Below are 16,490 nucleotides of genomic sequence, written 5' to 3' on the forward strand. Positions count from 1 at the left end.
CAAAAGGCTGTGAAGATAATGTGGGACCACCCTGTGGTGATTGAGAGGCTTTTCATCATTTGCCTTTCTTGATTTTCATTCTTCAATCACATGAATGTGGGTCTGTGGCCCCAGCTATTTGGGAAGAAGAGACGGGGAAAATCGCTTGAGCCCAGGAGTTTGAAGCCCATTTGGGTGACACAGGGAGACTTCATCCCCCCAAATAAATGAAATAAATAACAGAAATTAGATAATTAAAAGTAAAAACAAAGCATCAGTCTGATCGACACTTTTTGTAACGTAACTGCGTGCTTTATTGAGATACACAGTAAAGCAGTAATATAATACAATAGTAAGGCATATATTTGGTGAAGTCTGATATGTTGTGAAAATGCAGTAAAACTGAAGTTTAAAAAAATAATTAGTAAATGTTACAGTGTTGGTGTTTAAACACAATATTATGATACTCAAGTAAGAACCCAGTACCTGAAAACAATGACATAACATGCCATGTGATGCTTATGCTTCAGTTACACTGATTATGATTTACAGTTTAACACTCAGTGGTTATACAGAACATAAAATAATGTCCAAATTATGCTTAAAACTCAGCAATAAAGCTCTCAGTTTTTATTCAAATATTTTGACAGACACTCCAGAACTAATATCTAAAAGATAAAACAAAACAAAAAGATTAAAACAAAATTATGCACTCTACCTCTGATTTTAGAGTGAAACTTAAAACTTCTTAGTAGGATGTAAAGTAACCCCTTTTTAAAAATCTTGGTTAAAACAAACCTCGGGTAAAGAAAAAGTTCAGTGTCACAGAAAGGAAAAAATGCAAGACTAAAACCAAATCTCCATGTAACTTAAGAGCTCTCCTTGGAGCTTTGGGTTTCATTTTGGAAATTATAAAGGAGAAAGAAAATAGAGAATAATGTCCACACAATAGACAAGTGGCAAAGCTGTGAAATCAGGTGTGCACATTACCAGGAACACCCCAAAACCAAAGTGAGGTAGAAATAGCATGAGAAGCTGTGTGTGATGTTAATTATCATTAATAAAACAATGGACAAAACCCACACTCCAAAAGTTAATTACACTTGATGTCAGAGGTAACAGATTTGCAAAGTAATAGGACACACGGTGATTTCTATTGAATTAATGATTTTAAAAAATGAAAGAGTAATAAAATGGCATGAAAGAGTAAAGCTTTTTCCTACCAGTCCTTAGCTTTTCCTCTTCACTGTTTCTCTTCACTTTGAAGAATTTGTTTGCTTATATATTTATCCTGCCTAATTTACCAAAAAGGGTTTGGAAAAGGATTTGCTTTTGGAACAGATGAATTGATTTGCCTTCCCATTTACAAACCTTTGTGGAACTCCTTGCAGAGAAATGTAAAGGAGGGAAACAGAGTTCATGGGCTTCTGGATTGATATTTACCACTGTCTCAATGTGATGGGGCTACTGTCTTACACATTTTCCCAAAGGTTATTTAAACTAAGTCTTGTAGCATTGAAAAATTCATCACGATGGGAAGAAAATCAACAAAACAACAATAACAACAAACCACTCACTTCTCTTGTGAGGGCCGAAAAATTTGTTGTGATTATAGAGATGTGTGTACATATGGTTATGAATCTTCATCCAGTTATTTAAGAGTGGCCTGCTCCCTAACAGGGATGGGCTGGAAATTGATAGCCACTAGAGCCCCACTATTGTCCTCCTACTGCGTGGGAGTTAAAAATGCCATCTGATGCTCCAATTTCCACAGAGACATCATTAAATCTAAATTGTGGCATAGTCAGCAACAGGAAGCCAAATATATCAACCAACAGATTACTGTGATAAGGTAAGTCTTATGGATTCCTTCACATGTTCCTTTAAAAAAAATTCAATACTCTTAGTTGTCAGTGGAAAGTTTAAAATGAGAAACATCTGGAGTCCTGGACAATGTTTTAGTGTTGTAGTTTCCTCCTGGCTTCAGGCTCCAGGGAAAATTCATTCAAGACGAAGCAGGTAAGTCCGAATGACTAGAAGCAATTTTTTCCCATTAGGAAGTGGCAGGAACATTTGAAGAAGAAATTTAAAAGGTCTATAGAAATTCTTATCCCTTTCTCTATATACCTATAGTATTTATATACTTATAGACATATAGATGCATAAAATGAAAGCCCACAGCCAGACCCACTCAGTCAATGATTCTCAAAGGAGCAATGTGAAGTAGTCATTTGGTGGTGTTAGAAGAAGTCCTATCTTTAATATGCAAGGAAAGAAAAAAAGCCATGAACTTCATATGAATATTACACTAAAACAATGCAAAACAATGCGCTGCCTCAGTTCATGTGTGTGTTGTGTGTGTGTGCGTGTGTGTGTGTATGTATTTGTTTTTAGGGGTTTTTATAAACAACTTTTTTTTATAAAGCACACTTTAGTTTACAATCTTTCTTTATAACTGTTATAAATTTTTAAACAACCCAAAATGCGTTCCATATAAAGAAATGGCAAGTTATTTAGCTATCAAGATTTTACATGTAGTTTTCTTATAACTTTTTTGTACAATTGCATAGACGTGTAAAACCTGCCATTGTTAACAAAACAATAACAGACTTAGAAACTACTGAAATCTACAGTATAGTACCACTACCCTTCACAAAAATATAGATTTTATTTCTTGTAAACTCTTACTGTCTAATCCTCTTTGTTGTATGAATATTATAAAAACCATGCGGGAATCAGGAGTTGTAAAACATTTATTCTGCCCCTTCTTCATCTGTCATGACTGAAACTAAGGACTCCATCGCTCTTCCCAAATCATCTGCCATGTGGAAAAGGCTTCCTACATTGTGTCCTGGAAAACAAAGACGAAGAAAGATTTTACAAAGGGTATAGGTATCATCACCCTGATTTTCTTGCTATTTGGGAAATCATTACCCAGTTCTGGGTGAAGACAACACAGAAGCTGCACTGAAGGTGAACACAAAGGGGTTTGATTTTCCCCAGTTTCCAGGAAGAAGCAAAGCCTTGTTAATGAAGCATCGCGCATTGTTAGTATCAGCTTGCTTAATACTGGATCAGACTACAAGTGTCATTTACATGAAAAATGTCGAGCACTGCACTCATCTTCCCAATGTAATCATCCAATGAGATTCCATGGATAAACACAAGATTCCTATTGTAACAGGAATTATTTCATGATGAGATAACACTTTTTCCACCTTACTGTATTTACCATCGGCTTGTACTAATATTTTTTATGATCAAACCACCACCACCATAACTGTCACCACCCTCAAGAGTACCATCGCTGCCATTATTGCCATCATCATCACCACCACCACCATCACCCATTAACATCACGGCCACCATCATCACCATATGAAATCTTCATTTCCAGGTTGTGTCAAGCTGTGAAGGGTACAGGTAGTACTGTGAAGGTGGTTGATTCCTTTCTGCTTTTACTTGGGTTGAAAAATAAACTCTTGAGTTGACTTTTGTGTATATTATTAACATTTGAATTAGGAAACCAGAATAAAAATTACCTTTCATCCCCAAATCACTCTAGAGCCTAATTAAAATATGACCCACATCCTAGCATGCACAAGGCCCTGGGTTCAATCTCTAGCACTGGAAAAATATAATAATATGACCCACATGTATTAAAAGGATTTGGGTATCCTATGTATCCATCTTTGATCTCCTCCTAAATGAGGGTTAACTATCAGAATAACCTTTTAATAATAATGTGGCATGACCTAGCATTAATGCCCCAGAATGGAACATAAGAACAGCATGTCCCTGGGTGCTTTGTAGCAAAATTTAGATCTAGACTATGATGATCTGAGACATACGCACTTTTTGGCTTTCTTTTTCATTTATGTCCCATATTTTTATAGGGCTAATTTTAATTCTCGGACACTGGTAAATCTTTCTACTTAAAGTGCTGCCTTCGGAATGGATAGGCTTTCTTAAGCTATGACTAACTTGCCATGGATCAACTTTACAGATTCCCAGAATAACTGTTAAAAATTCCAATAAAAATTAAAGATAGTCCAGAGCAGGTATTCTGATCTAATATTTATTTCAAGAGACATATCTGTCTTATGAAAAATATGAGGGGATCAAAAAAGGGTTCACAGGCAGGCATTAAAAGCAGTGATGGCACCAGATCACTCTAGGACTTATTTAAAGTTTAATGCCATTCAAGCATTTGTGTTACAGTGACCAAGTTTGTAAATCTCTTTGAGCTTTATTAGTGTAAAGAGTTTCGTTAAGAGCTAATTACATTCTTTTTAAAACCACTTTGGATTTTGGCTGAGACTGCAAATACAAAAACTTTTAACAAATCCTACGTACTGTTCAAAAAAGTGGTCAATAGTTTGGCGGTCCTCTGTGAAGAACTGAAATCGTCTTTGACTTTATGCCATAAAAACCACAGTAAGATACAGTGGAACCTTTGCTGCTCCTTACAGCGCAGAGTACAAATAGATAATGATGCCACCAGCCAAGAGGGCTTCCCTGTTTTGTTTTGGTAGTGGGGACTCAACCCAGTGGTACTCTAGCACTGAGCTGTATCCCCCAGCCCTTTTAACTTTATTTTGAGACAGGGTCTTACTAAGTTGCCCCAGTCAGCCTCCAACTTGGTGATCCTCCTGCCTCAGCCTCCTGAGTAGCTGGGATTAACAGGCATGCACCACCACACCTGGCCCTGTATCTGTTTTTGACTGCACAGCAATCCTGGAAAATTTGCACAATCATTCATGCATAATTGAAAAGGATGAAGTGCAAATTTTGAATTACTAGCAAGCTTCACAGCTATTAACAAAGCCAGTGAAAACAAAATCCAAGACCCTAAAAACCCGATATATGAATATAATCCAAACTGTTTCTTATGTTCCACATCTGACTATAGAATAGTTCACCTAATAGCTAGAAAATACATTATAAAACAAATAGAAAAGGGAAGAATTCAGGTTTTTCCTGCTTATTAATAATAAAAATGCCTTTTTAGAATGTGTGCTAAGGGATATGGACTGAAGTTCAGAAAATATTAGAATAAGTAAATGCATCTGTAGATTATACAGCCAACTGGTACTTCTATTCTTTGAAAGGTGTTCAGTTACCACCTGGAAGGAAAATTCCCGAGTCTCTTCAGAGGTGTAAATTCTAGGGGTATCTGCTATTGAAAACTTTGCCAGGGAAAACAGATTCATTATTCTTAATATACCATATACATTCCCAGAAAATTTTAGGTGATCTTTTACCTGTTTAGACTGTTCAGTGTTCAAAAATGGCCTTGTGGCCATCCTTATAAAAAGGAAGAACTTTCAGAGTCATCTCACCATATCTATGTTATGTCTTTAGTTACCTCATTTATAAATACCTTTTTCACCAAAATAATGATTCCAAATTTATCATGAAGGTTTCTGTAAGATCCAGAAAAAACAAATTTTGTCTTGAACAAAACACTACCCCAAAGAATCATACCTCAATTCACCGGAGGATTCAAACTGCACTGTGACATGAATACAAAAACCCGATTTGTATCCTGGTTCTATTATCCATGTGGGTAAGGCAGAGCATTAGTGAGGTTATCAATTTTACCTGACAGATTTTTCTAAAGTCAAAATTAAAATCTCGTTCTATAAATGCAAGAGGCACTGAAAAGCAGCCAGGATTCAGGCGTTTGCAATCAGCTTCAGGCACAAGTTGACACCAAAATATGTCTATAGAAAGTATTAATTTAATCCATTCTTAAGCAAGGATTATTGAACACAAAGGCACCATGCGTTGAACATTAGGGCAGTTTTATGTTTTTCCAAGTTGGCACTAACTGCAACACATTTAGTCTCACAAGCCGCCACTGCCTAAGGGAGTTGTTTTCCGCAGTGATTGGAATTGAGACTTTCTGGCAAACATCCAAGACCTCAATAGCAATCTGGCACTCTATTTTTTTTTTAAATATACAATTCCCAAATAAATGGTTAGCATTCAGTTGGCCCAAGCAAAGCCAGAATACTGCAGTGAAATTTGCTTATCTTTTCTTCTCTATAGTTTAATCTCTGGGAAAATATCTGGTCTACTGTGCATTTAGGGTGTTGTCATACCATTAAAAAAGTGATTATTGTTTTGATTCTCTGGCTTCTGGAAACTTATCTGACTATAATACTCCTTAGGTAGTCATCTTTGAGTGCCTCTATGCTTTTAAAAAAAGTTGTTCATGAACAGAACGCAATCAGGGGGTCAAAACTGTATATGGCACAATCTTTCACAAAAAGTTAAAATACATTTTAAGAGGCACTTACCATAAGAATGAACCCAAGAAGTGTCACATATGACGTACATGAGGCAGGAGCAGTCAGTGCTTCACTGACTCAGGTTTCCTTAATTTTTCCTCCCAGCCTACCACTCCCTCCCTAAGACCCCACTGCATGAAGCCTTGGAAGGGAGCATTGGTGTAGACATGCTGAGGATCATGAAATTCATTAGACTTGCATGGCATGGTGTTGGCAGAATTTCCAGTATGACTTCTCATGTTTAAATGAATCAGTGGACTCCAGTCCAGCCCATTGCTAATGATCCAGAATCTTCTCATAAGAACTCTCCACCCATCCAATCTGTCTCCCAGAACAGTACATGCTACTGACATCTCACTGGTGAGCTTTCCTTCTCCCCTCCTTCATATTAAACTCTTGGTAAGGACAATCTTGTTTCATTTGGGCTGTCACTCAACACTGTCATTCAACAACCACTTGATTAGGTAATTCAATGTTCAGATAATATTCCTGGTAGAACAGGAGTAAGAAGCAGTTTTCACTGTAAAAACCCCAAAATGTATTCAGTGATGCAGTTGTATGCTGCTGCTTTCAACCCATAAAGAAGCATTAAAAGAAACTCAAGACTAACATTCAATTTTTTAAAAAACCTAATTGGTTATTATTCTCTTGGGCTCCAAATGCCAAATGAAAAAAAAAAAACATCTTCTAAAGAGCAAGTGAAGATGATGTAAGCATGTCAACACTATTTTCTGAGGTGACAGTACAGCATAAGAGTTAGGAGTATGGCTCTGGAGCCAGGTTGCCTGGACTCTAATCCTGGCTCTTTCACCTTGGACACACTGCTTACCCTCATGGACTGAATTTCCTTATCTGTAAAATGGGGTGAAGAAGTGTAGTTACCTCATAAATCTGTCATTAAGATTATTTGAGGGAAAAAATGGCAGGGGCTTAGAACAGTGCCTGGCACACAGTATGTGCTTAAAAAATATTAGTTAAAATGGGAAAGCGTGTAGGAACCAGGAAAAAAGAAACAAAACCAAAATGACATCATCCCAGAAGAATAAAAACCAAGGGCACTGGCAGAAAATGCTAAGGTCCTGGAAGTGGAAGGAAGCTTTATGACTCATCAATTATGCTCAAGGCTAAATTTATTTTGAAGACTTTGTTTGTGTTGCAAATGGCAACAGATGATGAACTGCAGGATTCCATCCTAGGGACCACAAAGGATTGCCATTTTAAAGAGATTTCTGCTCCCCAACCCCCATCCTGTCGTCATGGTGATGACCACAGCAATGAACGTTTGAGGAATGTTCCTCATGAGCTGCAAGTGCAGAGATGACTACCATCCTTACATTATGACACAATGTGCAATACACACATGCGCGTGCACACACACAATTCTTACACAAAGGCCAAACACAGAAAGCAGGATGAGACAGACAGAAGCCATGGCTGTGAGCCTGAATCTCACTAACCTCTCTCATTGGTTTTCCAGGGGTATTTCTTCCTTTAATAATAGAGAGAGGAGGAGGCAGAGATATCAGAAAGGAAAAAAAAAAAACATGCATAAATATACAATTTCATACCAATTTGCTTCTTTTACCAAACAAATGTTGAGATGACAATTCATTTATTCCCTTCTGGAGAAAAAAAAAAAAACAGAAACAGAAAAACCCAAGACACATCTAGTTGAATAAGCTTTACATACACTTAAAAATCCGTGTAAACAGAAAACATGATCCAGGAGACATCATTTATAGAATCCACAGAGTTCACGCTTAAACTGGATGAAAATTGGCATGGAATAGAAATTTGACAAATTGAGCATTGTTTTCAAGGGTAACTGTAGGATTTCAAGTTTAATATTCAATGATCTCAGAATTTCTTCACTTTGGACTTGACAATCAACACACTGAAACATAAAAAGTAGTTGGCTGTTGTGTGCCAAAGTCTGCACCCCAAATGGAAAGGCAAATTCCACATAGAAGCTGGACTCCATACTCCTGGGATAATTTGTTCTATTTGGTAGAAACTGAGCATATCCATGATCGGACTGGGGACATTTGAAAAGATGGAAAGAAAAGATGAAGGGAAGAAATAGGTCTCACTAAAGGGTAACCACAGAACCAGATTAAAGACCAAGCCTTCAGCCTCCTCAAATTTCAACAAATATCAGGAGTCAGTGGCTAAAGACCCACTGGCTTGCTTTATAGAATCCTACATCTATATGCATTTAATCTATTTTTTAATGAGAAAGCATTTTTCATAATTGGATGGAAATTAGGAACCTCTGATCATACCTAACATCTCTTAGGCATGAAGTTTCCTTTTATCTCCAGGTCTTCATAAGTGAAATACTGGTTTTCAAGCTGTTTAACTTTGGCCATGGGATGTTTCCTAATAATATTAAATGAAATTCCAGCATTTATAACAGATAAAAGCGGAGCTGTTAGAGGTCCTTTCCCACATTTCCTTTTCTCTCAACCCACCAAGTTTAGTAGCTCCAAGATGAACACTCCCTGAAATAATTTTAGAGAATGAAGAAGTATGGAGTTACAAAAGAAATCTTTCATAACTCAAGTTCTAAACTTCTAGTATACATTAAAAGTTTTTCTAGGTATGATTTTTTCCTTCCTTCCTTGCCTCCCTTTCTTCTTCTCTCCTTTTATTCCTTCTGAATTTTCCTGAGAGAGATTTCTTAGGAGTATGAAAATTCAGCTTGACCATGTAAGGATGTTCTTGATGCTCCCCAAGCTAAACAAGAGAGAGAAAAATGTATCCTGACTCCTCATCAGTAGTGTTACCAGCGGTAAATCCATACTATGTCATAGGAAAAGGGAGACTATCATTAAGCCCAGTATGAATTACTCACCCTTTCCTTTGAATTCTTTTGACATGTTTTTTGGTTTTTCTTTCTTTTTAAATCTTTATACTTTGTAGCTATGCTCTCTGGTAGCAGAATTTTCTTTCCCTATAAGACTGTGGATTCCTTGAGGGTAGAGCCCCCATATTGCTCACTCACATTTTATCCTCAAACCCTAGCCATTATCGGTATTTGATAACTGCTCTGAATTCATAAGGTAGTAGTGAGATGATGGCCAAGTCTTTTCTGTGTTCTAAGCAATTTGGCCTTGGAATGCTATTCTTTTGCTTGAATGCCAAGAGCTTATAACTTGTTCTGGCTTGTAACTTTGTTCTGCTTTTTAAACTTCACAACATTTAGGGAGGACAGTGTTGTTAGAAAATGATATGATTTCATTTCAGAATAATCATAGTTCCTAGAATGTTTAACTTTATATATCTTAATTAATTTGATGCCAAGTCATATTCAGAAGTTAGTATCAACTGCTTGCTGCTGGATACTCTGCAGCAAATAATATGTAGGTGGTTTCAGGTACTTCTTCAGAAGCCATGCTTCAGAGCCATGTAAACCCTTGTTCCAAATCCTCTTTATTCGGGTCCCTATGTGCTCATTAACAGTACAAAAAGAAGGTCCTCTTTTTGTAAAAAAAAATAATATAATAATAAAAAAAAAATAAACTGTTAAAAGCAAATAATGGCTGGGTGCGGTGAAACATGTCTATAATCCCAGCAACTTAAGAGGCTGAGGCAGGAGGATCTCAAGTTCAAGGCTAACCTCAGAAACTTAGTGAGGCCCTGTCTTAAAATTTAAAAAAAAGGGGTGGGGGGACTGAGGCTATAGCCCAATGATAGACTACCCCTGGGTTCAATCTTCAATACAAAAACAAAACAAAACAAAAAATCAAATAATGTTTTCTATTGTATTGGGAACAGATCTACACTGACAAAATAGAACCTACTTAGTTGCAGCATTTAAAAAAGTTCTTGGTGAATACATACATACATACATACATACATACATACATATCTACAAGTACCATTTAAAAGTTTGAACTTTTGAGTACACCCTTTGGAAATGAATTTCCTTAGCCTTTAGGTGTCCATCTGGCAATGTGATATATTATCAGGACATGAACCAAGGGGAAAGGGAAATGTGTTGGGGCAGTACTGAGTCTAAATAAAGGGTTTGTTCAGGTCTGGAGAAGTTTAGTTTCCTGAGGCAGTATGAACTTGAGATTATTGACTGTAATTCAGAAACAAAAGTGGAGGATGTTATTGTTTCTGGGTGTCTTTAATCTTAGTTCACTAACTATTTTTCAAAGGTAGGGAAGAATTTGTCCATTTTTAGGGCTTCTGTTTCATTACAAGTCAAAGATGATTCAAATAGCTACACTTTAAATACTGAATATGCAGGTTCTCTGGTGAAAATGGATATAAATGTATAAATCAATTCAATAGCACAGGTTTGTGGAGTTCAAAGTTTGTCAGCACTGAAGTCCATGACTGTATTCGTGTAATAAGTCAGAATGAACACAAAATAGTCTAAGTCAGAGATTGATAAGATTTCTCCATGCAGGGTCTGACAGTAAATATTTCAGGGTTTACAAGTCACACAATTTCTGTAGCAACTCTTCAAATTTGTCACAATCACTTTACACACTTGTAGTGAAAAAAAAAAAAACAGTCATCAATAGCATGTAAATGAATGGGTATGGCTATGTTTCAATAAAATTTTATTTCTAACAACAGGTAGTGGCCAGATTTGGCCCATGGGTTGACCCCTGGTGTAAAGGGATAGTTGCTCAGATCTTTTGTGGACTTAAATTAGAAACAATAGTACCCAAAAGGGGGCACATCCATCTACCTTTGTTCTTTATGTTGCTCTTCCATAAACAACAACAACAACAACAAAAAAAACATGAAACAAAAGGTGAATTTTAAAAGATGTCAGGTTTTACAAAGCTGTTGGGTTGGGTAATTTAGGAACATTTGACAGAATGTATATGAGCATATTTGGGAAGGGATGTTATAAAAGAGACAGGATGGCACAAACTTTGGGTGATAAAAATTAGGTAGCACAGGTCAGTAGGCCAGAGACTGCACAGGCAGCAGAAATCCTCACAGAGCACTGCTCACTGCTTTCTTGATTGTCTTATTGTCCTGAGAGCTTATCTTGGATCCTATTATTCACTAATCTCTATAAAATGGCACCATTATTTTGGAGAGCCCAATATCACACCACTAAGAAAGCATTTTCTTTCATTAATGCACATACTGTACATATAAAAATACATCTGGAAGACTGCTAAATGATCACAGGCTTACAAGACAAATTGCTTAAAGGGTTTATTCTAAAATCTTACTTATTGTTCATTCATGTAGTGTTCCTATAGAATAATGGAGGAGATTTAGAAAACATCTTAGAGTGGATAAGTAGACAATGATTTTCATTACATTGGAATTCAACTTGTACATATACTCATAGACAGAGGGATGGATTACAGAAAGATAAATGGACAGATTAGATAGAAACTGGCTAATGTTCAGTGTTTAAATATACACTGAGCCACTGAAATCTCCCAAATGGTTGTGAATTAACTGTATCTAGATAGGAAAGATATAAGCACAAAGCTAAAATGTGCATACATTTACACCTTCAACACAATGTAGTTTATTTTGCCTATTATACAGGAGAGTGTTGGCCTTCAGTTTATCAGTAAATGGAGAAGCATGCAACCCTTTATTAATTTGGATAACAGTTTAGCAAGGCCATGAAGATAAGATTAGAAGCCTAATTTAACTTGTGGAATGGCCATGAACAAGGAACTTAATTTCTCTGAGCTTCTATGTTCTCTTTGTGAAAGTGAGAGATAAAGATTGGTTGATACCTTACGGTCCAACTCTTAAGTTAAAACTTGGCAAGAGCTAACAACAAAAAATTTGTAAATTTAAAGTACACAACGACTCACCTATCTATATGCTTTATATAGTTATGAAAAATGTAATTTAAAAAAAACAGGATTTTCCTCTGTGGGCAATTAACTAGCAGGGTTAAATAAACCATGAGGTGGTATTTAATAGCACATTTCCACTAAATGTCAGACCTCTGGCTCTGACATCTGTTTTGAGTTACTCAAACAGCTGTCAGAAACAGCTGTAGCAACCATGAACTTATTTATTTTTTTTGGTAACACAACAACAGGAACATAGATGTTAGAATAAAACTGTGAAGTCCTCTAAGACATTATCCAGGTCTTGGAAAGAACTTTCATGGTAAAAATATTAATTTACTTTTCTTCCAGAAAGATATTCACCCCTGGACAAAGAAAACTGAGATCAGTTAGATAAGTGTTTTTCTTTTAAACATCTGGAACAGAAAATCAATTTAGTGGGTTGTAATCAGTATTTTATTTTTAAATAAATAAAACAGAGCCAGGTGTATAGGCTTGTGTCTATAATCTCAGTTACTTGGGAGGCTAAGCCAGGAGGATTGCAAGTTCCAGGTCAACCTGGGCAACTGAGAGAGAGAGAGAGACAGAGAGAGAGAGAGAGAGAGAAAGAGAGAGAGAGAGAGAGAGAGACCCTCTCTCAAAATAGAAATAAAAAGGGTTGGGGACACAACTCAGTGGCAGGGCATCCTTGGGTTCAATCCATAGTACTACAAAATAAATAAATAAATAAATAAATACAGAAAAATTTAAAAAACAAAATAGAAGCACCATACATGTATGCAGTATAGAAGATACTGTTTCAAATATTTGTTTTTGATCTTTGTATGAATATGTGACTACATACGTATACATGTAGTGTATGCAAACTGTTTCTCTTACATAGATAATGGTCAAATCAGGTAAATGGCTACCATTCTGAATGTAAAAATGCTTAGACGACCTTTCGTGGATCTTCTATTTGGGAAAGTCTGTAATCCTGAGATGTTAAGAGTCTCAAGAACTTCTGCTTAATAGCAACCTACCTGGTAAGATGGATCTAACCCAACCAAGTCTGTCTGTCTCTTTCTCTCTCTCTCTCCTCAAAGGAAAATGCTTTTAGTCATAAATAAAACATCTAAGAGACACTTCTTTTTTTGGTAGTGGGGATTGAACTCTGGGGTGCCTAACCACTGAGCAACATCCCCAGCCCTTTTTATTTTTTTATTTTATTTTGAGGCAGGGTTTCACTAAGTTGCTTAGGGCCTCACTGAGGCTGACCTTGAACTTGTGATTTTCCTGCCTCAGACTCTGAAGTCCCTTGGATTATAGGTGAGGGCCACCATGACTAGCTCTAAGAGTCACTTTTTAGTCTATTTTTACAATAATGCAACTTTTTATCCATCTGAATTTGGGGAGAAAAAGGACTAGTAACAATGCCTCATTTAGCAGGAAGTATGGAAAAACAAAACAAACAAAACCCAAGGTCATGGTATCAAGAAGACCAGCCCAGGCTCCCCTAACACCTTAGTCACTGCCTTGTTATGTTTTTTGTCTATTTTTCAAGAATATGAAGTAATTTTCTCAGACCACCAGGGTATGATTAAATAGAAACTTAGTCAATGGAACTGGTATAAGGATAAGGCCTCCTTATCCTGTATTTGAGAACTGCAGAACTTAGGGAATGGTATTCTTCCATAAGCACTAATTTAGCAACACTATCCAGGCAGCCTGAATAGTTTCCCAAGACGCCATACAAGTAAATCAATATCACACAAGTAACTACAACATCAGAGATGTTAACTGCAAATACCATATCAGAGGAGGTAAATTTCTAGACTTTTAGGAGGCTTATTTTACACCCAGTCTAGTTTCAAGGACTCTAAAGGGCAGACTCAGAGACATGCTGCAAAGGATTTTACCTTAAAGCTAATTAGAGTGGACCAGAGGCCCAGGTACAAAAGAGAAGGCAAGTCTACCTCTAGGGAAAGAAAGCCAGCAGTCTTGCTGTTGCCTCTTTCCTGCAATATGCTCGTTGTTTAGATGTGGGAGAAATGCCCAGGGCACTAACAGAGCAGCTACCTACTTCCCATACAGTAGGTAAACAAGCTACCAGTTCAAAGGGCTGGGATAAGATGCCTATCTAGAACCTTCAAAAGAAAAGCGTGGGGGTGATGAAATGTGTACAACCTTAAAGAAGAAACTTCTACTTGAGGTTAACCCCTTCCTTCCTAATTCACTATCAGGGTACTTCTGGGATTTACTCATGCCAAATACATCTCCACTACAGACATCATATAATTGCCTTGTGATCTGAACTTCTTTGGAATTCTGAATGCCCAATGGACCATAAATTCCTTGAAGGCAAGGAACTTGTCATTTCTCCCTTGCACCCCCCTAGTACTTTTTCTGATACTAGTAGGCACTAGTAAAAACTGACAGGATAAAATAATGAGAGTAAAGTTGAAAGCATTTGATTTCTGCCAATCCCGTGTATGGACTTCTCCTTATAAATCATGACAAGTAGAAAGAAAAGATATGTAACATATTCAGGATGGGGATGCAGGTGGCAGGTGGGGGTGGTGTAGGGGTGAGTGGAAGACAGATAAGATTCTTATCTGTTAAAATCAACACATCAGTGGTGCTCAGCAGTGAAAAGATGGCTGGTGCAGACATTTAAAATTAGCTTCCCCTGACGGTTCCTTAGCAACGCTCCGCCAGAACATTATTGCTTTTAGCGTGCACCGCACAACGTTCACTTGCACATCAAATAGCTAGGAAATGGCCATTGTTAACTGACACTGAACAAAAAGATAGGAAAAACATACTACTCAAAACACCCTCCTCATTGCCCTCATGGAGAGGAACAAATAGCCCAGATTTTCTGCTGCCCTTCCCTCCCAGGCTGCCCATTAGGGGTGCCAATCACTGGTCACAAAGCCTGGTGTTTTCTTCTTTATGCTTCCCCAAGCTTTCCTTCTATTTGATCCCAGGTGACTGCTACCATTCTTTTTATTCATGGAAGGGAGGTGGATCAGTGACTTTTATGTTGGGGCAATATACCAAAAGAAATGCCCCCAGAAACTAACAATGGCAGCAAAATGTCTCTTTGGGTACAGGGAGACATCTGAAGCTCAGGCAGGCTGGTGGGAAGATTCTGTGGGTGAAAATGTTGCTTATGCATAAGAAGCGCAATACACGAGGTCAAAGTGATGGAAAGAAAGAAAAACAATGTTAATACCTTTCTTTTCAAAGCCTGTATTCCAACTACGGAATAGCAAACTATTCTTTAAAGACTCATTATCATATAATTTTTAAAAAATAAAGGGCATCAGCTTTCGAGTCAGAATTCCTAGCACCACCACTTTGTAGGCATGATCTAGGCCTCACTGTAGCACAAAGCAGCCATATGTTCCTGGCAAAAGCAACACAAGGGCATTAATTTTCTCATTTGGAAAAGTCACATAATAATTGCTCTTATTAAGTAAAAGATACCTCCTAATTAACTCTTCAGACCAAACTATTAAGCAAGTAAAATATATGACAAAGTAGAATTCTTATTTCTAGAAACATCTTGATGACATAGGTGATTGAATTCCAAATATACCAAACCAGAAATTCATACTAAAAATAAAATCTTCCCATCATGGACCTAAATTGGCATTCCATGGGCACATGTTGGCTTTCATGTGGCAATACACACATCAGTAGGGTACAGAAGACAGTGGCATCATTCCAGTTGGAGTGAGACCCACCTAGGTATTGGAGCTTACCTCTTGAACTAGGGAAGGAGTTGTTGAGTTGCTCCATCACTTCCTCTAACCCTGTGCTTGTGTCCTGGGGAGGACTGAGAAGATCTTCCTCGCCTTAATGAAAGAACAAACAAAAAATGGTGAATTTTATGTTGGCAAAACACAGAGGTTTCAGAGAAAATGGTCATGATCACTTTTTAAAAACCATTATAGCTGGGCATGGTGGTGCACACCTGTAATAACAGTGACTAGGGAGGCTGAGACAGGAGGATCATAAATTTGAGGCCAGCCTCAGCAACTCAGCAAGACCTTCAGCAACTTATTGAGACCTTGTCTCAAAATAAAAAATAACAAGGGGACTGGGGAGATAGCTCAGTCGGTAGAGTGCTTGCCTTGTAAGCACAAGGCCCTGAGTTCGATCCCCAGCACCCAAAAAAAAAAAAAAAAAAAAAAAGAACTGGGGATATAGCTCAGTGGTAAAGAGCCCCTTGGTTAGATCCCCAGTACAAAAAATAAAAAGTATATATATATTATATGTAAATTATATATAAATGTAATTCTTTTACTTGCTCATAAAGAACATTAACAAAAAAAAATCCTCCAGCTTACTAATTAGGGAATTATTCTTTAAAGCAAAGAATTCCACATGGTTATTTGTCTGTGTCACTATTTTTGGAGAAGAAAACTACATA

At 37.2% G+C, this 16,490-nt stretch overlaps 1 protein-coding gene across 8 annotated transcripts in view; it reads right to left on the minus strand.

The window, feature by feature from the left end:
• Positions 1 to 264: 264 nt before the first annotated feature.
• The window catches only part of Dmd (dystrophin), a 2,099,091-nt gene continuing 2,082,865 nt past the window's right edge, over positions 265 to 16,490 (minus strand). For 5 of the 8 annotated variants that reach the window (XM_047536255.1, XM_047536256.1, XM_047536254.1 and 2 more), the window contains 2 exons: positions 15,820 to 15,912; positions 265 to 2,830 (listed from right to left, as the gene is read on the minus strand). In XM_047536255.1, the coding sequence (XP_047392211.1) occupies positions 2,733 to 2,830; positions 15,820 to 15,912 (191 nt within the window). In that variant the 3' untranslated portion in view covers positions 265 to 2,732. Of the gene's footprint in view, positions 2,831 to 7,732; positions 7,765 to 15,819; positions 15,913 to 16,490 lie in introns of all 8 variants that reach the window. The other 3 variants (XM_047536257.1, XM_047536261.1, XM_047536260.1) reach the window with 1 other exon arrangement.

The sequence above is a fragment of the Sciurus carolinensis genome, chromosome X (assembly GCF_902686445.1).
Source record: "Sciurus carolinensis chromosome X, mSciCar1.2, whole genome shotgun sequence".
Lineage (NCBI taxonomy): Eukaryota > Metazoa > Chordata > Mammalia > Rodentia > Sciuridae > Sciurus > Sciurus carolinensis.